A 27,285-nucleotide genomic window follows, 5' to 3' on the forward strand; every position below is an offset into this window, starting at 1 on the left:
AAATGAAACACAAGTCACAATGAAATGATTAAAGAAATAAAGACATGTTGTGCAGCACCAGTAGTTGGAATGGCATTTGTAAGGGAGACCTTTAAAAACAAAGTACAGGAACCCTGATATTAATGAGTCACAGTATAATTGATGAGTCAAACTGGTAACCATATTGAGCAAAAATACCTCACCTCAATATTTTATATGACAAGTCATACTTCTGAAGAAATGATACAATTAGTCCAGATCTTTTGTTGTAGAATAAAATACTGTTTTTATTTTGGTTATATAAGTATTATTTTCTACTTTATAACAAAAAAGAAACAAATTTTATAAATCAGTTAAATTATCCAATAAACTGAAGGGATGGGTGAAACATATTAATTTACAGCACAGAGGAGGCTACTCATTCCATTAACAACATACTTTGCTTTCACGTGTGGATAACTTTTGTACTTATGTAGCCTTTATGCATTTTGTTTTTTTTTCCTGACTACAAGAACAAGCTGGTCGACTTAGCTCTTCCTCCGACTAATTTCTACAAATGCAGCATAACATACAAATCCAATTATGTTAAAGTCTTTCAGTAACTTCTTTGGCCTTGCTTTCATAGCCAACAACCAATTCAAAAATAATTTACCCGGTGTAATCTCTATGCCTATGTTTATAGAGGCTGCAGATGCTGGTTGTGCCTCACGAGCCTGATTGAATTCTTTGAGGATGTGACAAAGCACATTGATAAAGGTAGAGCAGTGGATGTGGTGTACATGGATTTTACTAAGGCGTTTGATAAGGTTCCACATAGAAGGCTCATTCAGAAAGTCAAAAGGCATGGGATCCAGAGAAACTTGGCGGTGTGGATTCAGAATTGGCTCACTCATAGAAGACAGAGGGTGGTGGTAGATGGAGCGTATTCTGCCTGGAGGCTGGTGACCAGTGGTGTTCTGCAGGGATCTATTCTGGGACCCCCACTCTTTGTGATTTTATAACTGACTTGGATGAGGATTTGGAAAGGTGGGTTAGTAAGTTTGCTGTTGACACAAAGGTTGGTGGTGTTGTGGATAGTGTAGAAGGTTGCTGTAGATTACAACAGGATATTGATTGAATGTAGACCTGGGCTGAGAAGTGGCAGATAGAGTCCAACCCGGATAAGTGCGAAGTAATACATTTCAGGAGATCGAATTTGAAGGCAGAATACAAAGTTAATGGCAGCACTCTTAGCAGTGTGGAAGAACAGAGGGATCTTGGGGTCCACGTCCATAGCTCCCTCAAGGTTGCCACACAGGTCGATAGACACATGAATGATAGAGATGTGGAGGGCTATGTGGGAGGGAAGGGTTAGATAGATCTTAGAGCAGGATAAAATGTCGACACAACATTGTGGGCTAAAGGGCCTGTACTGTGCTGTAATGTTCTATGTTCTCTGTACACTGGAAAGAAAGAGGGAAGATAGCCAGTATAAAAAGGTAGGGGAAAAGGGTGGAGCAAGAGCTGGCGGGTGACAGGTAGATCCAGGTGAGTGGGGTGATAGGCAGGTGAGGCAGAGAGAGTGGGAATGATGCAAGAAGCTGGAAGGTATCACCCCCCTTGCTCCACCTTATATTACCTCCTGCTCCACCCCTTTCTTTCCAGTCCTGATGAAGTGTCTTGATCAAAAACATTGACTGTCTATTTCCTTCCATGGACGCTGCCTGACCCACTGAGTTCCTCCAGCTTTTTGTGTGTTGCCTACATTTAAGCTTTGGTTCGTCCCTTAATGCCAATAGTTCAACATCAAGTTGAACCATTCTCATACTATTCCTTTCAACTGGGATGTGTCTTAGAGAATTTTCTTTAAAACTTATCGACTCTTCATGCTTTGGGCTAGAGAGGGTTCCTGCTTTGGGCCCCATCACAACATTATTATCAAAATACATTTGAAATGCTCCAACATGAATGTACAATGAAAATCTTCCACAACTTAAACTGTTAAAGAACATAAATATGCTTATCATTCCATTAAAAAGTATTCGTGGTATGTTCAAGTGCGGTAAGCTGGTAATTTTATTAATACAACTGAAGATGGATATATCAACTAAAACAAGCATATTTAAAGAAGTGTGTTCTATGGGTAACAACTTAGAGATCAATGAAAACAACTTAAACTAAAATGAACTATTTATTCATCTAACTGATGTACACTAGTCAGTTCTTTAGTACACTGAACTTTTTTTAAAAAGAATCTTTTAAACCCACATCCCAAAGACATGGGGGTTTCTGGGTTAATTGGCAACTGTAAATTGCCCCTGTAGGCTAAGTGGTAGAATCTGGGGGAGTAGATGAGAATGTGAGTATAAAAATGAAATGAAATGCAAGATTAGTGTAAATGGGTGGCTGATGGTTGGCACAGACTCAGTGAGCCAAAGTGCCCCTTTCCATGCTGCATCTCTCTATGATTCCATTATGTGCCAGTAAGCCTAAGAAAAAGTGACGTTTGAAAAAAAAACATTGCAGTAGTACAACTGCATAGATGTGATATCAGGGCATGGCCAATCTTGTACACAGGACCAGATTCAAGACAACAGATTCCTGAACCAGTGGATTATGGATTAAAGCTCTCATACTTTTCACATGGGATCGGCCCATTGTGCTGGAATCTGGATGCAAAACTGGAGGCAAGAGAAATGTCTACCCATGTGCTGTGACCACAACAGACTTCACTGAACCAAATTCTAGTACACAAAAGGATACGTCACAAGCTTAACTAATGTTTTGGTTTGCTGTATCATAAGGTCATAATCATAAAAATTCTTAACATACAAGTACACAAAAAACAGGAATAGGAATAAGCCACATCACTCTTGGAGCCAACTCTGCCATTCAATAATAATCTGATTTCAGGCTAAGCTCCACTTTCTTGCCTCTTTACTATAGTACTAGATTTCCCTCTGGATCAAAAATCTGTTGACCTCAGCTTTGCCTCCACCACAGCTCTCTGTGATAGAGAATTCCAAAAATTCACGACCAGCTGGGTAAGGAAATCCCTTCACATCTCCATCTCAAATGGGCTGTTATTTTGTTGTCCCTCAGTTCCAGGTGTTCCCCACAAAGGGAAACATCCTCTCAGCATTTACCTGGTGAAGCTCCCTCAGAATCTTGTTTTTCAAAAAGATCACATCTCATTCTTCTAAAATGGACCCAGTTTGCACAAACTTTCATCATAACATTACCTCTTCATCCCAGGAATCAACCCAATCCAACTGAAGTACTTCACTCCTCAAGGAAGAAGGTTTCCAAAGCTGTACACATACTCCAGGTGTGATCTCCATGAGACATTGCACAGTTGTAGCAAGATTTACCTAATTTTGTACTCCATACTTTTGCACTAAGGGTGAACATACTACTTGCCTGCCTAACTACTTGCTCTACCTGCATACTAACTTTGTATTTCACCTTTCATTTTTGAATGGACTTCTGCAAAATATTTTGAAGACCCTGAGCTCCTTTGAACTTACCTTATTAATGCTAAATTGTCCTTCAAACCTGCAGCCTTGGCCATTATTTAGAGGCAATTTCATGGAGTTATCAATATGACCAACTTCATGTCTTCCCATTTCATCCTGGATGTCCAGTCCAACAACTGAGAAAGATTTTGAAATTAATAAACTACTACAGGATTTAAAAGAACATGTCAATACTTCCAAAACAACTTTAGAATTTCAAGTAAACAGTGAGGTTAAAGTCAGCTTCTGATAACTAAAGGAACAATTCAATGTGGAGTATTTGTGAAATATGGCTCTGTAAACCCAAGAATTAAATTGTACATGATGAAAAATAATTGCTATTAGTCAAAGAGACAGCTCGGAATAAATTGTTAATTCCCTATCCGTTTATACAACGCAAGTGTTTTAGTTGCGAATTACTGAACAAAAGGTATCATAGGAACTGCCAGTGACATACTCCTCGTTGGTCAGCTCAATTGACTTCCACTCTTGTGCGCAAGATAGAAGGGAGCTTCAGGTCAGATGCTCATTTATCTGACTTCCAGCTCCAATAACAAGTTCAGGGGAAGAACACAAATGTGTAGCGATAAGAGATGGGATGCACATCACATCAAACCTCTGAACCTCATACAAGGGATGGCTGGCATAAAGAGAGACTGCCAGCCTTTAGCTCCTCACCAGAGTGTACACATCCTGTACTTGGTCCACCAGGAGTCCAATGACAAAGCCAGAGGTGCTGGCTGAGAAATCCACCTCTGCAATCCTTTGCCAGCCAGACCCAGGGTGAAACAGAGTCAGGGGATTTCTGACTTGGAGATTAGGAGAAAGGCTGCGTTTTTTAAAATATATTTCAACTTTTACTAAGTAAGTTTTTAATTATTTTTATTTTTCTAAATTTGACAAAAGATCAGAGATTTATAAATGCCTCCTAGCCTGTGGAGGACAACATCTGGGGTGGCAGCCTGAATCCAAGTGATTCCGGTGAGTCAGATCAGGGATGATCTAGCCTGCCACCCACAACCGCCCCTAGTACGTTCCCACAGTTACGTCAATCACTCATGACTCTGTGGTTCCACTCTCAGAGTCTTTGTAAATAGCTCAGTCCTTTAACAGCAGCAAACTGCCATCAGAACCATAGATGGGACACAAGATCTGTGCCCGAGGACTAGTCACCACTCGCAGCCTCAACAGCCAGGCTCAGATCAAATGGAGCTGCAAGGGGCCTGGAAAACCAAGTGGTGGAGGTGACAGCAGCTGGCGGGCTGGATTAAAGACCATCAAGCCCACAGCACAATGGCACCAAAACAAGCCGGATTCAGACTGCCACCTACAGCTTTGCTGTTCTATATAAACCTGGGCTTGATACAGAGCCGAACAGGCCAACTCCACCCTCAGATGGACAGCGAGGCCCCATTAACAAATAGATAGTAGCAAACATACAGCCATGGTACTCTCTGGCAGAAAGCAAGGCTGGGGACAGAACCTTGTCTTCTGTCAAATCTGGGAATAGTGCCTTGTGCCCTATCTAAGCTAGGGAGGGGGTGGGAAAGAAAATATTTCTAAATATTTCACTGTGTGTTTCGATGTACATGTGACTACTAATAAAGATATCTTACATTCTCCAATAAAGCATTTAGGAAAAAAACAATTTAATATAAAAACACATTGAACATCAACTTGTCTTCATCCTCCTAATCAACAAGTCAGGAAGACCCAGGTATGGTGTCCAACAGTTGTGTGAAGTGATAGTTGCATTAGTGCTTGGCTCATCCTGCACCTACACTAGGGCCTTGAACATGCAGGACGTATGCAAGATGGAAGTGGCTGAGGGCTAGCAGTTCTCTTCAGAACCAGTGGTCAAAGCCAGCACTATTCCACCCAATAAACACGGACAACATGACTCATGGAACAGAGGGGCGACACAGTGGCACAGCTACCACAGAGGTCCAATGACCTGGTTCAGTCCTGACCTTGGCTGCTGACTGTGTTGAGTTTGTGCATTCCCTCTGAGAGCATGAGGGTTTCATAAGAAGCTCTGGTTCCATCCAACATCCCAAAATTGTGTGGGCTACTAAGTTAATTGGCCACTGTAAATTGCCCCTAGCATGCGAGTGAGTGGTAGAATCTGGACAAATTGATTGGAATGAGGGGAAAATACAATGGGATTAGGATTAGTGTGCATGGCCGCTGGATGGTCAGTGCAGACTCAGTCCGTTAAATGGCCAGTTTCCATGCTGTATGACTTGATGATTTGCTGTCTGAGGTAAGATAAAAAAAAATCATTTGCTATGAGATGAACAACCACGTAACAGTGATGTGCCAATTGTCTGTTGACCACCTCCAAAGCTTTGAAATTTCAAATACTAAATACTGGTCAATGATGAGGTCACTAGCTTGAAAGCAGCAGGTTAAGCTGTGTTTTGCAAACTTATCTATGAAAATCAAAACACAAATTTCTTCCCAATGACCTACAAAAGGAATTAGTCATACAAGGTTAGTACATCCTAAATTTTGAATTACGCAATTCTTCCTTCTAATGGACTGCAATGAACTATAGACAAGGAAATTTCTTTTTGGTGAACTGGTTTCAAAAATTTCTGAAGGCAACCTGAACACCGATGATTACTTCCCAATGTTGTATGAATGTTTGTAACCCTTAATACCAATACCAATCTACTTCCAAATTTTGAATTATTTTATATCTTTGGTGGACTGCCAGTATCATGAAATTGCCTTCATGACTTTCAATAATTGCATCTTGAAATGGCCACAGAGACTTTAAGCAAACAATGGAATATATTAAATACAATTGACATTTGCTTTATGCCACAGTGATAATGGAACTCCCCAGCTAACAATGATGACTGATATACTTGTTTCTTAACTGTATTTACATTCCTTTTATTACAGTCACTGAGCCATATTCTTTCATCCACCCCCCCCTTCAAACCATCCTGAAAACAGAAAAGTGTAAAATATTGTACCAAACCATCAAAAAACCACAATTGCTTCTGAACCCAAGTTCCTTTCTCACATTTGCAAATGAGGTGGCATTACAAGATAATTTTGACAGAGAAGAAATACAGGAACAACTTGATTGGGCTGTATTTTTTTTAAAATTTGTTCACAAGGGATGAGGCCATCAGTGGATAAACCAGCAACTGTCATTCCTATAGCTAAGCAGAGCGGCAGAAGGTGAACTCATGAATAAACTTTTAATGTTTAAGTTATAGAAAGGAAATTCATGGGCTAAATGTAAAAATGTTTTATTTGGCTAATCAGTTTCCTAAACCAATCATCTAGGTTCATCAGTTTAGGAAGCTAAACGAAGATGCAACTTAAAAAAGGGAATGATTTCATGTTTAGTGTACAGTAAAAATTTGATCAGAAATTCCAATGGATTAACACCTGGCTCACTGGGTTGTGTTTTCCATGCTCCCTTTAAACCCATTGGGGCCCCATTTCTCACATTTGCTATACTCCCCATTTCCTATGCTCCCATTAAATGCACTGAGGCCCCATCTCCCACACTCCTTATAAGTTCAATGGGCCTCATTTTCTATGCTGCCTTTAAACTCAGCAGAACCCTGTTTCACACCTTCCCTATAAATTCACCTAGGCCATGTTTCCCAAATTCCTATTAAACTCATTCTCTTCCCATGCTCCCTTTAAACTCACTGGGGTCCCATTTCCCACACTTGCTTTAAACTCATCATGGCCCCAATCCCACACTCTCTCTTTAAATTCACCAGGGCCCTGTTCCAATACTCCCTATACATTCACCACAGCCCCATTTCCCAAGCTCCTTTCATAATCATTGGCTTCATTAGAAAGTTTATTATGGTACCGCTGTGTAACATATTAAAAACAGGGTGGTAATAGGAGAGATATCCAATTGTCCAAAAAAACCTAGTCCGGCACCATTAAAGTCTAGAGGGTGCCGGATTATAGTAGTTATACTGTAGTTTAATAAAATAACTGTTTGTAATCCACAGCTGTAAAAGCAGTTTTAATTTAAACACTCAGAAAAACATTAGGATGAGTTTCCTCATCCAACAAGCAGCAATGATGCACATTTGAAAACAACTGTGAGGGAGAAAAATGAAACATCAAGGGCTTTAAAAACAAGGATGAGCTAGACGGGTGAAATTGCCTTTTTTTATTCCTTCCCATTATTTTTCATATGGTTACATTAACTCACCATCACATGAAAGGTTAGGTAAGCTGATATTTAGATTTACTTCAATTTTTCCTCCGCTATCTTTGTCAGGATCATCGACGTACAATTCATTCACTCTGCAACAAAATAGTAACTGCTCATTTTCCAAGGACATTTAATGATGTGAAAAAATTAAGCGTTCTAATAGACATCGCCAAAGATAGAAACACAGCTTTTCCTCAGCTAATCCTAGCGCGTCACAGACTAGCTTACTCATCTGGATGCCATCTCACTGCGGAGTAGCAAATTAATACAAATCTATTTCAGCTCTGACTTTCAACCTGAGCGTATGAAAGTCCATCATTATATGATCGGGTTATTCCAACACAACCAGGTCAGTCCAGTCTTCATATAGGTATTCTGTGATAACATTATTTTCTTGCGCGTTAATTAAAAAGCTTTGCAAGAATCCTCTTAAGTCTTAGCATCAAAATTTGAAATGAGATTCTGTAATAAGAGTACAGTTTTGCCTTGGAATCCAATTATGAGGAAATAAAAGCATGGGTGATATTTCAAGTCAAGGAAGTTAAGTCTCATCATTGATCAAACATATATTTATATTCAAGATATCAGGTATAGCAAGAAGTGCACACCGTGCTTGGTTTAAGCCTGTTAATTCTCCATTCTTTTCTTCTTCAGTGTTTACATTACTGAGCATATTCCCATCAGCTTTTGCTCCACAATGGCTTATTTCAGTTTCCATTCACTAATCTCATTTAATTGGTCTTTGATTTTTAAACCAACAGCAAGAGTTGGAATTAAAAATCAGGAGGAAATGTCATTTTAAATACCACAAGAACCTGCTTTACTGCTGCAGCTCTGTCAGCAGTTGCTCAGTTTTAATCCTCAGTAGTTGATTTTTATCAAGAGTTCTTTGTGCTTGGACACATCTGATGTTACAAAGTGCAAACAAAATCACACTGTGCACACAGAGAAAGAGATTGCTGCTAAGCTGAAGCATTAAAAGTTCCCAGAATGCAAAATGGCATGGCAAATACATATGCCTGCTTATTATGAAGTTTAGCTTAATGCTAAGGTACTAAGGTTGATACATACTTGGGGCTTGGTTCTTCAACTACATAATTACCACAAAAGTTATTGTATGAGAGGGTTGTATTTTAAAACAAATAGATCTTTCTGCAAAAGATTTTCGACAAAGACTGTTATCTCTTATATTTTGTGCAGTGACAGAAATTGCACAAGGGAGGGAAAAGATAGAAATCTTAAAATTGGAGCCAAGTCATTTAGAGGTGGTGTCAGAAAACACATCACACCATGTGGTGAAATTCTAGATCACTGGGGTTTACTTTTTTTTCCCCAATTTTCAGGATCGATGTGACACTGGCAAAACCAGCATTTATTGCCCACCCCTCACTACCATTGAGAAGGTAGTGGGAAGCCAAATGAAAATGTAAGTAGATTTTTGTGAAGGTACTAAGGATTTATGGAATGAACAAACCAGATGAAGATAAGCTGCAGACTAGCTGTAGCATGAACAAAACCAGACCATGCTCAAGGGACTGAAATGGGCCACTCCTCTCCACTTTTAAAACACATCTATTCTTTGCAACAGCATACATGATGCTCTGAGACCTGTTGCTCCAGATGATCTGAAGGTTAAGAGGGGAAGGTAAATTTTATTAAGGAACACCAGAAGAATTCAACACTCTACACCTGCTGGGAGCTGAAGGACCAAGAAAAATCAGCAGTTGTAATTTTAACAGAGCCTATTCCATTTAACTTTCCTCTTCATTTACGCATAGCTACAGCAAGATCAGTGGTCAAGAGGCATGCTGTTTACTTACATCTCAGTGGCAATGAACCCAGTCAGTTCTGACAAGAAAAGGAACAGCATGAACATGCAGCAGCAAATGGAAACTGTAAAACAAATGAATGCATTTAAAAACAAGCTCCAGTGCTTATTTCTTCCAAACTGCAGGACACATTATCACTGTAAAGAATATAGAGTTGCAGTTGAGTCAGTGGCTTTGAGTCTGAAAGGACCCAATTGGTTGGAATGAACACAGGAATTAGGTAGAACAACAAACAAAATATTTGAAATAAAAATCAACAAACTGTAAAAGATAATAAAAAAAGACAGCAGTACATTAGTTATTTCCAGTTACCCTGTTAAAATAAGAGAATTAAAGACACTCATTAACAAGCAACAGCATCACAATTTTGATTAGAGGCAAAGATCTATGTCATTACACTTGTGATTGTGCAATTATTCATCAGGGTAATGAACCATTATGTTGAGCTACTGCAAAACAGAATTTGCCACGACATACTTTAAATTAGCTGTAAAGCCCAAAAGCCAAAATAACACAGCAAATTAATATAAATTGTGATGCATTATCAGAGAAACTGAAGTCACTTGGGGGATAGTGGACTTCTTTTTCAGGTTGACAGACATACTGAGCAACTCATGCTTCCCACCATCATCACCTCAATCTCTCCTCTTTACCCATGTTACAACATTCACAAGCGTAAACCACTTTAATAGGTCCTGAAATTACAAAAGATACTACCCGTACACAGAACCTTTCCCTTTTCTTAACCACCTAAACCAATATCATATTTCCTACACTGGTCAGATTCAGCAATAACAGAACATCAAGTGTTCTTGCCCTCAAATTTTAAATCCAATAGCCCACCCAAGTAAAATTAACATTTTAGTTTTAAACAACTACACAAATTCAATAACTCAAATACCAGAAAGTTCCATCTGCAGTGCAAAATTTTTAATGAACCAGAAGACATTTATCAGGCAACATGATGTACAGTCTACAGCACCAGACCTGGGCATTCAGTCAAGGGTCCCAATCTAAAGCATTTCCTCACAAGAACGTTAACATAAATGATTGGTCATTCAGCCCCTCGAGCCTGCTCTATGATCAATCTGATCCTGACCTCAACTTCATTTTCCCTTCCATTTCCCAAACTCTCACCTGCCAAAAATCTATCTCAGCTCTGAGAATATTTCATGAATCAGCCTCCACAGAGAGCTGCAGGAGAGAATTACAAGTTTCATAACTAGGAAGAAATCCTTCCTCATCTCCAGCTGAAATAAATGATCTTGTACTCTGAACTAAGTGCCCTCAAGATTTTCACTGTACCACAGTGCAAGTGACAAAAATAAACCAATTCCAATTCCCCAGTTCTGTATCCCACTTCCCCCCAAAAGAAGAAACAGCCTCTCGCATCCACCCTGTCAGACGCCCCTCAGAATCTTGCATGTTTCAATAAGATCACCTCTTTCTTCTAAACTTCAGAGAATATAGACCCAATCTCCTCAACCTTTCATCATAAGGCAACCTCTTCTTCCAAGGAATAACCTGACGAACATTCTCTGAACTGCCTCCAATGCATGTTTAACCCTCTTCAAATAAGACCAAATGGATGAAGTGTACCCAACCTCAAACATTAATTCCGCTTTTCATCCCATAGATGCTGTTTGCCTTGCTAAGTGTTTCCAGCATTTTCTGTTTTAATTTCAACATTCTATTTGCTTTCCTAATTACCTCCTGTACCCTCTTCCTGTATTTCATGTACAAGGTCATCCAAAACCCTCTGTACAGTAGCATTCTGTAGTCTCTCTATTTAAGCAATACTCTGATTCCCTATTCTTCCTATCAGAGTGGATAACTTCATATTTATCATTATATTTATATATTTATCAAAATGTTGCCTACTTATTTAGCCCATCTGTACCCTTCTGCAGACTTCATATCCTCTTATAATTTGCTTTCCCATTAACTTCTGTAGCATCAGCAAATTTGGTTGCAATATACTCAATCCTTTCATTGAAGTCACCAATATAGATTACAAATAGTAGAGGTCCCTGCACAAATCCCCATGACATCAACCTGAAAACTTATTCCAAATCCGTTTTAGGTTAGTTGGCCAATTCCCCGTCCAAGCTTATATATTATCCCAATGCCCTCACTCTTATCTTTTACAGTAACCTTTTACATCATGCTCACCGTCCAAATGGACTTCATCTACTAGTTCCCCTTTATCCACCCTGTTAGTTACATCATCAAGAATTTATAATAAGTTTGTCAAAATCTATTTCCCTTTCATTAAACTATGTTGACAATGCTTGATTGTATTATGATTTTCCAAATGTTCTGCTACTACATTCTTAATAATAGGATTTGAGCATTTAGGCTAAATGGCCTACAATTTCCTGTTTTCCATCACCTTACTTTCTTGAATGGGACATCAGTTTTGTCAAGGCACCTTGATGCCACCCTCAGTCAAATGCTGCACTCGTGTCAAGGCATTCACTCTGAATTCAGCAATTCAGCTCTGTGGTCCATATCTGGACCAAGACTGCGATTGAGGTCTGGAGGAGAGCTCTCCTGGTGAAACCCAAACTGGGCATCTGTATATCATTGGCAAGTAAGTGCCATTTGATAGCACTGAAGACAACGGTTTCCTTCACATTGCAGACAATGAGAGTACACTCATTGGGTGGAAATTAGCCAAACTAAATCTGTTCTGATTTGTAAATGGGACATACCTGGGCGTTTTCCCAAATTGTTAGGTAGATTCCAGTGTGGTAACTGCACTAGAATGGCATGGCTAGAGGCACAGCTAATTCTGCAGCACAGGACTTCAGTATACTAGCGGGGCTGTTGGTATGGTCTCATAGCAAGAGACAGCTAGTCTCATGTTATATAATGATATGGAGAAAGAGGAGAATGTATTGCACCTGCATGAGCTCTCCTGAAAGAGCTATTCAATTACTTCCATATCTTTGCCCTTTACCCTACGAATACTCATCCAATTCTCTTTTGAAAATTACTACCTAACTTGCTTCTATTACCCTTCCAAATCACTACTTTCCAAATGATAACTGCTTCCAAAAAAAAACTTTTCCTGCTCTTGCCTTTACTTGTTTTGCATCTGTCTACCAGACTTTGTCATTAGGAGTTTATTTACTCTTTCAAAATATTTCATGATCTTGAACCTCTATACTCCATTTTTTTTCTTTAACCTCTATACACAAAGGAAGGCTCCAGCCTCTCCATAGAAATGTGTAAAGATCAGAAATCAGCCTGCAGCTGAATATTATGAGCTATAAACTGCAAATGTATGTAATTATCTAAAAGCAGGGTTCACATGTGAATGTGAACTTGCATATTATGAAAACTTTAAAAACCTATGACACAATTTAATTTACTAACTCATGATGGAACTAAACAGTACTTCATTCAATCATCAAATAAACCCAAGTGAAATTAATGGAAATCTCTGGACATTTCTGCCACCCCTCATTCAGATGTTTTGCGCCTTGCAGTTGCAAACTGAACACTGCCTGGGAACTCCCCCTGGTGTGGCTTCCTGAAATTCCCCTTCAGTGACATGAAGCAGAACGGTGAGCTTTGGGCAGAAGCCTTCATCCATGAGGTCACTGGAGTGGAATTTCAAGAGCACAACAGGAAAAATGTCTGCACAAAAAAATGCCAGTTCCCACCCTCCTTTCAATCCTCAAATCTCAACATGGTTTTAAAAAATAAATTGTGTTAGTTTAAATGTGTTTGCGCTTTATAAACCAATATAATAACTAAGTGGAAGGCCCAATTCAATAAGAAATTCATGCTATAATAAGAAGTGAACTGATCACAAGAATATAAACTACTTCAATCAGATTGCACAGGAATCATTATAATTGGCACTCTATTCAATCCCTCTGTGGGTGATGTTAATTTTTGACAAAGCAATCTTAGTTTCATGAGCCCACTCAGTTCACAAGTCCTTTTATTCACCATTCCTACAAACATCTGGCTGAAATATTCTTAAATATCTGCCTTAGTTAATTTCACTGCCTAACAACTCTTATTTTATGTACAGATCTCCATACTCAACTACCTCAAACATTTCTGTTATTGTGTATAGTCCCTTTGTCATTTTTAATATCATCACACTCGCTGCAATGAAAATTTCCCAACTTTCCCCACGGCTTCCTTAAAATCTACCTCAGTGTCAAATTATACAAAGAGAAAAGGTTAAAGGAACAAACCGTAACACAAAGGTTGCAAAATGTTAACATATTTGTGGAAATGGAAAAACAAATGATTTTTTCTTCTCTTGGCAGTCATAATTGAGGAAACTGGACACAGGTTTATTTCAACACATTAACCACAATATAGAACAAATAAAGAATGCTTTATTTTTAAATTTATAATAATTCCAAATTTAATTAACTTATGCCATCAATATGCAATTTCTTAATAAAAGAAAATGGAGTCTTTTTTTAAAATTCTAAAGACATGGGGAAAATCGCTAGCAAAATAATCATTTGCTGCCCAATCAACAGAAGTGCCGGAATATTTAACAGGTCAGGCTCAGTGCTTCCAGCAATTTCTGTTTTTGTTTCAGATTTTCAGCATCTGCAGTTTCTCAATTTTCATTTACTGCCCAATCATGTTGCTTTTGGGAAGGTGATGGTGGGTTGCTCCCTCAAACCACTGCAATAGGGTGGTGATGACAGCACTCCATTGTGGAGTGAGGCATCCAGTTCCAAGATACTGACCAGCTGTGGTTACGACACAACAATATATTTTGGTTTGAGATTAGATTAGCAAGTTTTATTGAATTTTATCCCACACTAATTTATTAAACCTAAATTCAAAGTCTCCAATAGTTACAATGGTACTTGAACTCATATTTTTTGGTAATCTAGAAAGATACTGTGTAGTTACATGAAACTTTTGAGGGTATCCTCATATAGATAGGAATAGCCACCACAGAAAGTACATCACGATCACTCCCACTGGTGCTGAAAAAGAGGTAAGACAAGCTCAAGTAGGTTATTCCCATTTATCTGTTCACACACCACATACCACAAGCCCTATACCAGTTGAGAACTCAACCGGCCCAGTTAGTACTTAAAAAGAATCTTGATTGGGGGATTTCAGTGCCTACATCCCTCGGCGCCTCTAAGACCTGCTCAACATAAGAAAGTAGTGACTCATCAGCTGAGGGAGAGTTGCCATTAGTAATCAGGTGTTCAGAAGAAATCTGAAACATTAACTCCATTTCCTTCTCCACATTAGCAAGAGAGAGGTAGAGAAAGGTAGAGCAGGTAGGGGTTACAGAAAGGAAGAGTGGGAGGAGAGGAGGTCTGAGGGAGGGTCATTACCTTATCTGTCATTATCAAATTGACTATCAAAGTGATTCATTAAATTTATAACATGCATTACAGAACTGTTCTGAAAATTTGCTTTTGGAGAACGATATAGATCAGGTAGCTTTTTAATCAATGTGTTTGTAATTCTATTCTCTTCTTTGACACTACATTCTTCACTTAGACCTTTATTCTGTGAAGGATGTTACTGATCTCTTTATCAGAGAGTGCTTATATTAAGAAACATTTCACTGTACCTAATGGCAATTTGAAAACTGTACCAAAATTGTTAGCTCTGAGTTACATTGATTAGTTTTTAAAAGGCAAGATTTTCTAATAATACCTCCACCGATTCCAATTCTTCTCTTAGGTAATTAATTTTCAAGTTATAAATCTATCCCATTTTATTGAGTAACAACAATTTTAGAGATTTTAGAAGCATCTATACAACAGTATAAAGCGGTCATTATACTGCAAGACAGACAAGGGTTATGACATACACTAGAAAGGAGGAAACACGTTAGAGCACTCACAGACGTACACTTCACAGCAACTAGCCAACAATTCTGACTCATCAATACAAAATTGCAAAAGTGAGTAATCCTGATGCATCACCACAATCCAGTTACAGGTCTTGTGACTTTTCTGAAATATTAATCAGGAAAACGTGCTTACGCCATCCAACTTCAATAACAAAACATTGCGTTTGTGCAACAATACTATAGGTTGACAGACGTTTAAGACAAATTGTAAACCATAAAATAAAATTATTGGTGTTAAACAAAAAAATGTTATTTATCCATTGGGGTTTTACAAATGAGGGCATAAACTAAAGTAGTAGTGCACAAAACAATGGATTAGACTGTGGCTGGTGTACTGTGTGCAAGTTACAGGCACCTCGTTAAAGAACTAACATTAAAGCTCTCGAGAGAGTGACACTGTATATTTAACATCACTGAAAAATGACAAGAGCAAAGAAAGCAAGGATGATAGATTTCTACAGAAGGGCATTACAATGGTGGCCTTGGCAGCAATGCCCACATCCCATGAATAAGAAAGTATTGCATTTCGCTCAGCGCCAAGTCACCAAACACACACAACACCAGGGAGTATTTTTAAAGAGTAGTAATTACTTTAGCGTAGGAAGAAAGGCAGATAATTTTCACAAAGGAAATTGCTACAAAGAGCAATGCAGTAATGACCAGATAAGTCTGTTGAGGGATTTGACTGAGGGATAAATATCAGACTGGACTTCAAAACAGGCAATAGGATCTTTTACATCTACTTGAGGAAGCAAGTATAATAATCAGAAGAGAGTCATGATCTGAGAGTACACAGCAAGATGATTCCCCACGTAAAATTAATTAGCTAGCTTGGGATAGAAGGCAGAAGAAGAAATGTGACAAGATGTAGGAGACTCAAATAAGACTGGAATGTAAAAAACATTGACAAACAGCAGGACACACACCATCTATGGAGTGAGAAAATGGCTTCGTGTTTGTACCCTTTTATCAAAATTATAAGATGTTATTTTGGGAATAGACTGAAGTGCAGAGCCGAGGATACACTGGCTTGGGGAGCAGCACAGAGTGAGGAAAATAAGAAAGGATGAAGTTGAGTCCAGTCGGCAGGGTCGGTTAAATGATAAAAAGAGCATCGACAATGGGTAGTAAGTGGCAATAATGGGCAAGTAAAGAAACCAACTTGTCCATAGGAGATATAATAAACCAACTAACAAGCTACCATACTAATATTTTGGATCTTTATACTTCAGCAAAAAGTTTTGCTATCTTTGGCTTCCGTGTTACAATAATTTCTGGAAATAAATTTAATTACTAGTTTAAGGTTCAGTGATATGGCCAGTCTTTAAGAGAAGTTCCAACTCAAAGAATGTGCACCCACATTGGACAGCCTGTATAACCTCTGATATGAAATGCCACCATGAAAAGGATCTGCGCTAGCCTTGTGGCTCATGACATCTGTCAAATATCTTGACAAGAAGACTGCAAGCTTCAGATCACTGAAGATTAAGTACTGTGTACACAGCAGTTATTTTGCTGCGGACACAGAGTTGTGAAAAAGACAGATCTGTAGTTGTCAATGCACAGCATTGCACCATATTGTTGTTGAAGCAGCAGATGTGATTCGATTTTTCACTGTGTTGCCAACGTAAGATTGCTACATTATAGACACTGCTGAACAACATCTGATAAAGCTTACCTTTAACATCCTAATTCTTCATGCCAGGGGTCAAATAAGAACAGGAGATATATTTCTGTGTCAGCAGAACAGTTGCATTGTACCTTGGACCCTCCCTGCTAAGGATGGGACTTTCCTTTGAAGTCTGTTTTTTAAAAATATGAATACTCGGAAAAACTGGCATGTGATTAAGTCATTAAAAACAAGCAGGATGTAATACAACAATACTTACTGAAAGCTCCTGTATATGTAGGCTGTGTAAGGTCTTTTGGAACTTTCCTGTAGATATCAAGTCTAGGGAAAAACATGAAAATATTGTAAGATAGATTTAATGCAACCTTTGCATCATCATAATTTTTCCAACAACCTTACAATTTACCAGTACTAAATGAAAAAATTATTTAGAAATTTCTTGTGGACAAAAAAAAAATTACTCTCTTTAGTTCTTACATTTGCTTGGGAATATAAAATGCTGACCATGCTCATAGCCAGTCAACAGCAAGATGCCTTTAATGCTCAAAGTGAATGGCATTTTGCAGAGTGGACAGAAATACATAAAAGGGTCGAGATAGAAATCAGCCACAGCTCTGACAAGTAAATACATCTCAAGAAACTCTTCTGTAAAATCAGTATGGGGAAGATCTCCCTCAGAAGTGGGGTTGTGTCATCAAAAGCCCCTGCTGACTGTGGAGGAATGAACAGCAAAGTTCAAGAACTGAAGATCATGGGATAAGGTTGGAACGTCAGCATTTGATTTCAGGATTAAGTGATCTCACACTCAAAACATGAACTAGCATCAACAAGGAGGGTGATGCATATCTGGGACTTGGTGTGCATCAGACGCTTGTTTATCTTGAATTTTAAGATGAGTAAAAAGCCAGCAATTGTGCCAATGGAGAAACCAATCCACGAGGTGACATGAGCAAGGATAAATCTTTTAGCAGCAGTCAGGAAAGGACAGATGTAGGAAAGTTTAAATAGACTAAGTCAAAGAGCCTTGGTGATGGATAGAATTTTCTGAAAGTCAACTCAGGGTTGAACAAAATGCAGAAACCTTGCATGGCCCTAGCCAGCATGCATTCAGTAAGGAGCCAGGTTCACGACGGAAGATGAAAGTTATGCTTCTGTTCTTCCAGACAGTAAAACTCTAATAATTCACTATTCAACTATTCAGAAATCCCAATGGTTCAACAGCTGGCTCACTGGGTGACATTTGCTATTCTCCTTTTCCACCTCACCAGGGACCAGCTCCTGCACTCCCAGTAATCACCTGGTTCACTGGAAAATTTAGCATACCATGTAACATCTACAAAATGAGTTAAGAGAGTTGAGGTATTAATAGAAATAACAATAAATAGTCCAAAGCGTACCAGATTATCTAAGTTTTACCATTTTCAGTTAAAGAAAATGTTTCCATCCATAAGAACACCTGACAGGCATTACGTCGATGGTATCAGACAGAGGAATAACATGGATTTTTGCATTTGGTTTCCAGAGGCAAATACATACAGGATGGGGGAATGAGACAAGTCATGACAGGGGAACAAAACTGTGATTCATCCTCATTGTCCTCATGGATTTTGGGGAGTGGAAGATGGTAGCGAGGTTTAGCACTACTCGAACAAGCCAGAGCTCACATTGAATGACACAGCCAAGCACATATTAATTTAGTAGGAGCTTGGAGTCCTTAGGCATAAAAGGAAAGGACTGTACTGAAGGCAACAGTACAAATAAGAGGCCAAGAGAGTTGGTAAATGCCAGGGGATCAAATCAAGATAAAATTGTTAACTAAAACAAAACAGCTGATAAAATTAACCTGTGGAAGGAAAACATGTCTTGCCCCATACTCAGTAGAAACAACAATCAACATTCCAGAGGTACAGTGTATCACATATCACGGAAATGTGATGTAAATAACCATAGGCCATCAAACCTTTTACAGCTATTGTGCCTTCGGAAACAAGATGTGGATACAGTGGTATACTCAGGGGACATTCACAGGAAGCAGAAGCAATTTACAAAGGCATTGTAATACCAAGAAAGGAAATAAGTTCCCTCCGTTTTGAAATAATAACGCAAGAGAACATTCAGCCTCTCTAAGCTACTCTGTAGCAGAGACACAGTAGTGAGATGGCAGAGAACCAACTGAACTTCATTAATATTTCGTTCATGATAAATATCTACACTATTAGGACAATATTCACAAACTTATATTCATTTTCCAAACCCAAAGTACTTTTTAAAAAATATAAAGATGCCACTGTGAGGTTTATGAATGAGGTTATAACTCCATTTATTATATCTTGTCTCTTTACAACTAGTGGCAGGTGATCATCAAAAGAATGACATGAAACTCACAGTGAACACTAACCAGTTACTTTGTGACAATCAGTTTTCTATTCAGACAAACCATTGTCTTTATTTTCCCCACCTACACAACACATGATACAACTTCGTCAAATTTACAAGCACACACTTTTCTTGCTCAACTTCTCAAGCTATGTTAAAGGGTAGCTTCCCCAATATCATTCCAAACTATACCTCTGCTTAACACACGATACTCAAAATTTCATTAGTATAACCAGTATCATGATTGACATTACTATTGCTGATTTTGATTATGGCAATCATAATATCAACGATGGGCACTTGAGACTTCAAGTTCTGCTTTGGTTTAAAAGACTGGGTGATTGTGTCGTGGTAAGAGGTCCTGACAGGAAACTCCTAAAAGAATCAGCTCTAAACACTCAACCATTGAGCCACCCTGTTTTGGCATCATTTCCATTAGATGATGAACATTATGTCTACTGTCAATCTGTTCTTTCAATTGTCATTAAAAGACAACATGAACAAGGAAGTAAAATACTGAAGCAGGCACAATGATATCATTGCAGACAAAATGATATTCCTTCATCCTATTTAACTCTTTGTATGTCACAGAACTCATAAAGAAGATTAATAAATCCAGCATGCCTAATTTATTTTGGGGCTGGAAACAAGTACAGCAAACAATAAAAATAATTAGAAATTTAGTTTAGTACTACAATTAGTACGGCATGGTAGTGTAGCGGTTAGCGCGACACTATTACAGAGCCAGCGATCAGGGTTCGATTCCCGTCGCTGTCTGTAAGGAGTTTGTACGTTCTCCCGTGTCTGTGTAGGTTTCCTCCGGGTGCTCCGGTTTCCTCCCACATTCTAAAGACATACGGGTAGGTTAATTTGGGTTTAAAATGGGCGGCGCGGACTCAATGGGCCTGAAGGGCCTGGTACCATGCTGTAAAAAATAAAAAAAAAATTTAGCTGGTTTCATAGTTTGCAGATGCAAGGAGAGTAACACACAAGCTCAATGAATATTAATACTGCAAAATAACTTTAGTATCACAGATAGCAAGGTGTTAAAATTACACACGAGGATTTTAGTTTTCACACACCATCAATTCCAAACAAATCATTAAATTAATTAAAATAGAATTCCATAGAAAGTTATTTGACATTTATAAAATTTTGAAAAAGCTTGCTGCTGCTAACATTTATTTCCTTTGACATATATACTTGGCCTGAAATACAAGCTTGCTGGTGAAAATCTAATAAAACATGAATTATTGAAGAAATGGAACCTTTCCCATTGACTTTTGTCCCAAATATCTCTTTCCTTTACATTTGATTACATCCACTGAACCACTTCATGTACAATAAATCACAATTAAAGGCTGTGATTACAGAGGAATTACTTTATGAACAAAATGATCCCCCAAAAAAAGCAGAGAAATGATAGACTCGTTAGTTTAGCATCTTGACTGTTAGCTGATAAAACACCAGTCCAGATTGCCTGTTCTTCAAGCAATGTCTTGCACTCAGTAGGTGGAACCTTACTTTATTGCCTGATGCCTCATTGTAGACAGTGTTTCCTTTCCGTTAGTGCTGTTTTTGAGGACCAGCTCACATTACAGACTTGAGTTTGACAATGATGATTGAACCTCTGACTCTCGAGCAAGAAACAGCAAGGTCAGAGAATTCAGTATGTCATTATTTTCTATCCATTTTCAAGGATAGTTGAAAAAAATTGAACATGTTAAGGATCAAGGCCAATTCGTCTCCAGGTGTGCTCATAAACAATAAAACACAGCCTACGTAAACACAAATTACAGACTTAAAATTTCTTATGATATTTTCAAAAAGAAGTAGATGCAAAGGAAATGTTGAGTAGGACATGAGTTAGCTGCAGCCACAAAAGATGATCTCTTTAGTATTAAAAACTCTTTTGTTTGAGTAGAAACTGCAGCTGAACTAAGACTTGAATTCTGACAAACAGTCTAGCAAAGAGCCACATAGTGATAGAGACAAACCTCAGATGGACATTAAATAACTGGGTTTTGTGGGGGAAAAATGATATTGAATCTCAGCAAGAGCTTAAAAGTAGAGCTGAAGAATTGTACACACAAAACATATGAGTTGGGAGCAGGAGTAGGCCACTCAGCCTCTCAAACCTACTCTGATCATTTAGTAAGATAACACCTGATTCGATTGTCACCTGAGATCTGTATTCTCACCCATCCATTTCATTGAACTATCCAGCTCTGGAGTTGTGTGCAATTTTAAGCTCCCTTTAATAGAAGGATGCTGAAACAACAGAGGGGATAGTGCAGATTCACTCAGGTGTTGCCTGTTGAGGAAATAATGATAAAGACAAACCAAAGAAATTAGGGCAATTTGGATTGGGTGGATGACATATGGTTATTTAATGATTGACAGTGGTGTGCTAAATCAGGAAGGGATAAGACAAAAGTTAATAGATGCAGACCATTTCCAGTAGTTGACAGGGGTCAAGGGAATACAGGATCAAGTGAGAAACAATTAGCAAGAGAAATCAACGTTGAAAAAAGTGAGAATGGAATACACTACCAGAAATAATGATTAAGGCAGGAGCCACGTCAACATTTAAGATCAATTGAAAAAGTACTGCAGGGACATGAAGATAGGGCTGTACAGGAACACACTGTGCACATGGAAGTCATCCCATTTCTCAAATTATAAATTTTTGCTTTAATGCCATTGACTCTTTGGGCCACATACCTTTGATATGCAAAGCTATTTTTCACTATAATAAATATTATGCCATTCATTGTGCATGTGTCTTCCATGATACATTTCACCAGCCTTTGATTTATAGAATTTCACTTTCCAGGAAGACATCAAGGAATGGCTATACATATTAATGTCTCAGATGAAGGGATTAAATGTATTGCAATAGATTTGCCAACCATATAAGAGATAGGTAGAAAAGCTAATTATAAAGAAGAGAAACAAAAGACTGCAGATGCTGGAATCTAGATGGAAAACACTATGATTCCAGAGGAACTCAGCAGGCCAGGCAGCATCTGTGGAGAAAAGCAGGTGGTCAACAAACGTTGACTGTCTAATCATAAGGAAGATGCACAGAGCCTTCAAAGTAATAGACAATTAAAGGAAGGGTCAAAAATTTGGCAAGTGGAAGTACGATGCAAGAAAATGTGAGATTATCAATTTAGTGGAAGGAACAGAAAAGCACAATGTGGTTAAATGGAGAGAGATTTTAGGGCACCAAGTCTGGGTACCCTCACACATGAAACACAAAGTTAGCGTGCAAGTAATCTGGAAAACAAGTGGAATGTTGGCCTTTATTACAATTGGAATTGTGTTCAAAAGTAAGTCTTACTAGAACCATACAGGACATTGTATGCAGTACTGCCAGGTATGGTCTCACCATTTTTGTTATCTTTATTCAAAAGAGAGAGGTATACTCGCTCTGGGTTCCTTCTTACATGGCCAGCATTTTTTTTTAAATTTTCATTTCTAATTTCATATCCTCAAATGTAAACAAGGAATGAGGGCTAAAAAGGAGCCATGAAATGTCCTTGACAAGTAGAATTAAGGGGAATCCCAAAGCATTTTATACATATATTAAGAGCAAGAGAGTAGCTGGGGAAGAGGCAATTCCACAGAAGGACAATGGAGGGAATTTATGCAAGGAGCCGTGGAAGTGGTCGAGATCCTTCATGAGTACTTTGCACCAGTATTCACCTAGGAAAAGGAATTGGGTGATGATGAGATTAGGGATGGGCATGTTGATATTCCAGGGCATATCAATGTTAAGGAGGAGGAGGTGTTTTGTGTATTGAGAAACATCAAGGTGGATAAGACCCCAGGGCCTGATGGAATCTATCCCAGGATACTGAAGGAGGTGATGGAAAAGATTTCTGGGGCTTTGACAGAGATTATTGAAGAAGAAGATTCTTAGCAACAGGATACTCACATTTGGAAAAGCACGGACTTATTAGAGAAACTCTCTATGGCTTTGCGCAAGGAAGGTCCTATCTCACAAATTTAATGGGAGTTTTTTTTTTAAAAAAGGTGACAAAGAGGAGTAACGATAATAGAGCAGTGGATGGTGTCAACATGGACTTTAGTAAAGCATTTGACCAGGTCCCTCATGGTAGGCTACTTCAGGAGATTAAGTCACGTGGGATGCACAGTGAGTTGATAAGCTGAATTTAAAATTGGCTTAGTCATGGAAGACAGAAGGTAGTGGTGGAGGGTTGTTTCTCTGAATGGAAGTCTTTGACCAGTGGTATTCCACAAGGATCCATGCTGGGACCTCTGGTGTATAAATGTAGGTGGTCTGATTAGGAAGTTTGCAAACAAATTGGTAGAGTTGTGGATAGTGAAGAAGATTGTCAAATGATACAGTAGGATATAGATCAGTTGAAAATATGGGTGGAGAAATAGCAGATGGCAATTAATCCAGACAAGGGTGAGGGGTTGCATTTTGGGAGGTCAAATGCAGGAGTATACTGTAAATGGCAGGCCCCTTAGAAGTATTGATGCACAGTGGGATCTTCGGGTGCAGGTCCAAAACTCTCTGAAAGTGGCAACACAAGTGGATAGGGTGGTAAAGAAGGCATATGGTACGCTTGCCTTCATCAGTCAGGGTACTGAATATAAAAGTCATAAAGTCCTGTTACAGCTGCATAAAACTTTAGTTAAGTCACATTTGGAGTATAGTGTGCAGTTCTGGTTGCCATGCTATAGGAAGGATGTGGAGGCTTTGGAGGGGGTGCAGAAGATGTTTACCAGGATGTTACCTGGATTGGAGTGCATTAGCTATAAAAGGAGAGGTTGGACAAACTTGGATTGTTTTCTCTGGAGCACCGAAGACTGAGAGGCAAGCTGAGAGATGTATGTAAAATTATGAGGGACATATAAACTAGATAGTCAAAGTCTTTTTCCCACAGTGGAAAGGTCAAATAGAAGAGGGCATAGGTTTAGTCAATAAGGGGAAAATTTAAAGGAGATGTGCGAGGCAAGTTTTTTTTTTAAACAGAGAGTAAAGTTACTTGGAATTTGCTGCCAGGGGAAGTGGTAGAAACAAATAATGATAGTGACTAAGAGGCACTTAGACAGGCACATGAACAAGCAGGGAATAGCACAATATATACCATGTGCAGGCATATTGGGATTAGTTTAGATTGGCATCACGGGCGGCACAGACCTGCTCTGTTGTTCTATGTTTCATTCATGTAATCTCAACGTATACTATAAATTTTTATTTCTCTTTGACGCATGATCTCATTAAAATCATTTCATCTATGTCAGGAAGTTGAATGCTGCTGATATGCCCCTGAACGGTAGCTCAAATTCATCATGCCCAACATCCTTCTACTCCTTTTACCCTAGAGTCTTTTGATATACTTTGCAGATGAAATTGTCTCCACCAACCCACACATTTTGCACCATAACAACAATGAAATACAGATTAGTGTGCTCAAACAGCCAAAGCAAAAGTTTTAGACCACCAAGTAGTAATATTGCACAAAACCCTACTTGAATATTGTAAAAAGCAAATCAACTGAATATTGAATGCTACACCTGTATACACCTCCAATTCAACAACTTCTCAGCTAGCAAATATTGACATAATATAAAAAGACACTTTGCCAAAAGTATTTCTTCCTTTTGTCTAATAAGAGATAACAGAAGAGCTTAGTGGTGTTAGAAATGTAGCTGCAGGAGAGGCTGGAGTCACTATTGCAAAGGTTACATTAATGATTAAGGTTGGTGCTCAGACAACGTAACTGCACCTTATGAAATGATCAGTTAGTTACTACAATATACAATGCAACACTCTGTATAAAATGAGCTGAGGAACATACTGTCTAGGTGAATGCATTATGATTTCTGGCACGTTTCCAGTACTTTCCCATTGTGATTAAATGTTCTCACAAGTTAGGAACACTTGATGACGTAGGCCTTTAGCAGGTCACTTGGGCTTATATTTTAAATCTCAAAAGGATAATCTCGCAGCCTTGTAATATACTTAAGAGGTGCATTAGACCAGGTGCAACTGACTTTGAGGCACCTAACACAACCTTCCACAACCCTGTCAGATAGAAAATCGGATCAAGTTTCAGTGACAGTACATACAGCACCTTACTTGCAATAACTGAATTCTTTTACATTTGTGCACCTCCAGACTTACTTTTGAAGTTTGGAGGTGCACAAATCTCCAAACTTAAAATTAAAATATTTGTAAGAACTAAAGTACATTGAACATGGTACCACTGAAGCTCCCAACCATTTTTGCAATGTGGCCCAATATCTTCACTGCTGCAGATCATTTGATTAGTTCTTCAGCCATTATCCTCCCTATACCCCACCCATCCCCATAACAGCAGAAAGATTAAACAGTTCCATTTTAAAACATTAGCTTGCAGCTTCAGATTGACTGCTGCTGTGTTTTAGAGTGCCACACCACATTAATTTGGTCTTTGCACCTGAAACAGATCTGTTTTTTCCAAAGCAATTTTCTAATTCACTGCCCCAGAGCCTTTACCGGGAAGATTTACTTCGCCAGCTGTCATTTCAATGCAAGTGCCATGACCAACGGTGAAAACCTTCCATTTTGATGGTAAATTACTGAGTATTAATGAGACTATTGGTGCAAAAAAAAGAGAATTAAGGGTTACTTTTCATTTGCTGTGGTATTTAGGAGCAATGTAAATTCACTGGCCTAAAATATAAATTAATAGAATTTCAAAGACCATACATAGCTCCTGGAAATCTAAATATCCTACAAAGAATAATCCACGATTATGCTCATGCTAAAAAGACAGACTCTAATGAGTCCAAAATCATCACTAAATGTGATGCAATCCTGGCCTTTATCCATTTAAAAAAAAATCAGCCAAAGTGAAAGACTGCTATTAATTACATGCAGCTCCACAACCATTTAAGTGTAATTCGCTGACTTTTGGCCAGCAAGACTAATTTTAATCAGTCAACAGACAGCTGGCCTAGGAAAAGCCATGGCCTCTTCTGCTATTTCACCAGCTGCTGGAGTTTTCATCTGTTGCATGGTGATGCACAAACAGAAGGAAAACACTCTCAAATAGCCATCATGGCTATATTACCACAAAAGCAACTTTTAGCTGCCAAAAAAAGCTACACTCAAAAATCACACACCAGTACCAAAAAAAAGGGCACATAAATTCCACCCATCATTCTGTCCAGTTTAGATGTTACTTCAGCCATTCTATAAAGACAAAGGAATGCTGCAGAATGTCACCAGGAACATTAACATCTGCCATCATTAACTCTTTCTTCTTGGACAGTCCCTCAGGATCGAGAGCGGCTCAATTCCACTCTGGTTTTGTGGGTCCTGAGGTTATAGATGAGGCCACATTGGAAACTGCACACTCTTCCATAGATGAGGCCAAAGGAGCTCGATGGGAAGGCAGGCGGGTAGTTTGTGGGACAGTACACTCCTTCTGCCATTGTGCTGGGCTTGGGTGCTCAACATTTTCACTATCAGCTCAGATGTTTCTTTTCTAATTTCAGTCATTATAGGCCAGGGATTCCCAAGAATCAAGAGGGGTGAGGGAGAAGGAAATACTGCATTTTTTTTTACAAGGAAACTTTTAAACACGTCCTTGAATTGTTCCGTCTCTCTGTCCAATAATCCTTTCCCATGAAAGAGCTTAGAAAAGAGTGTCTATCAGGCCTACAAGCAAAATGACCTGCCCAATAGACTGACTGGAAACAAAATAAAATTGCAAATGCTGCAAGTCTAATTAGAGACCCAATTCTGGGGATGTTGACCGGGAGAGGGCATTGATGTTGAATCACTTGTTCACCCTGCAAATTTAGAGGATTTTGCCAAGATGACGTTGGTAGCAGCTTTCCAGTGCATTGTGAAATCTGCTCTAAACAGTTCTGGTTGC

At 38.8% G+C, this 27,285-nt stretch overlaps 1 protein-coding gene across 5 annotated transcripts in view; it reads right to left on the reverse strand.

Annotated features, from left to right (window-relative positions):
• Nucleotides 1-27,285, reverse strand: part of ergic1 (endoplasmic reticulum-golgi intermediate compartment 1) — a 76,840-nt gene that overhangs the window by 24,012 nt on the left and 25,543 nt on the right. For all 5 annotated transcript variants that reach the window (XM_052013846.1, XM_052013851.1, XM_052013848.1 and 2 more), the window contains 4 exons: nucleotides 17,262-17,323; nucleotides 9,498-9,570; nucleotides 7,675-7,769; nucleotides 3,486-3,610 (listed from right to left, as the gene is read on the reverse strand). In XM_052013846.1, the coding sequence (XP_051869806.1) occupies nucleotides 3,486-3,610; nucleotides 7,675-7,769; nucleotides 9,498-9,570; nucleotides 17,262-17,323 (355 nt within the window). The remainder of the gene's footprint in view (nucleotides 1-3,485; nucleotides 3,611-7,674; nucleotides 7,770-9,497; nucleotides 9,571-17,261; nucleotides 17,324-27,285) is intronic.

The sequence above is a fragment of the Pristis pectinata genome, chromosome 4 (genome assembly GCF_009764475.1).
Source record: "Pristis pectinata isolate sPriPec2 chromosome 4, sPriPec2.1.pri, whole genome shotgun sequence".
In the NCBI taxonomy this organism is placed as follows: Eukaryota; Metazoa; Chordata; class Chondrichthyes; order Rhinopristiformes; family Pristidae; genus Pristis; species Pristis pectinata.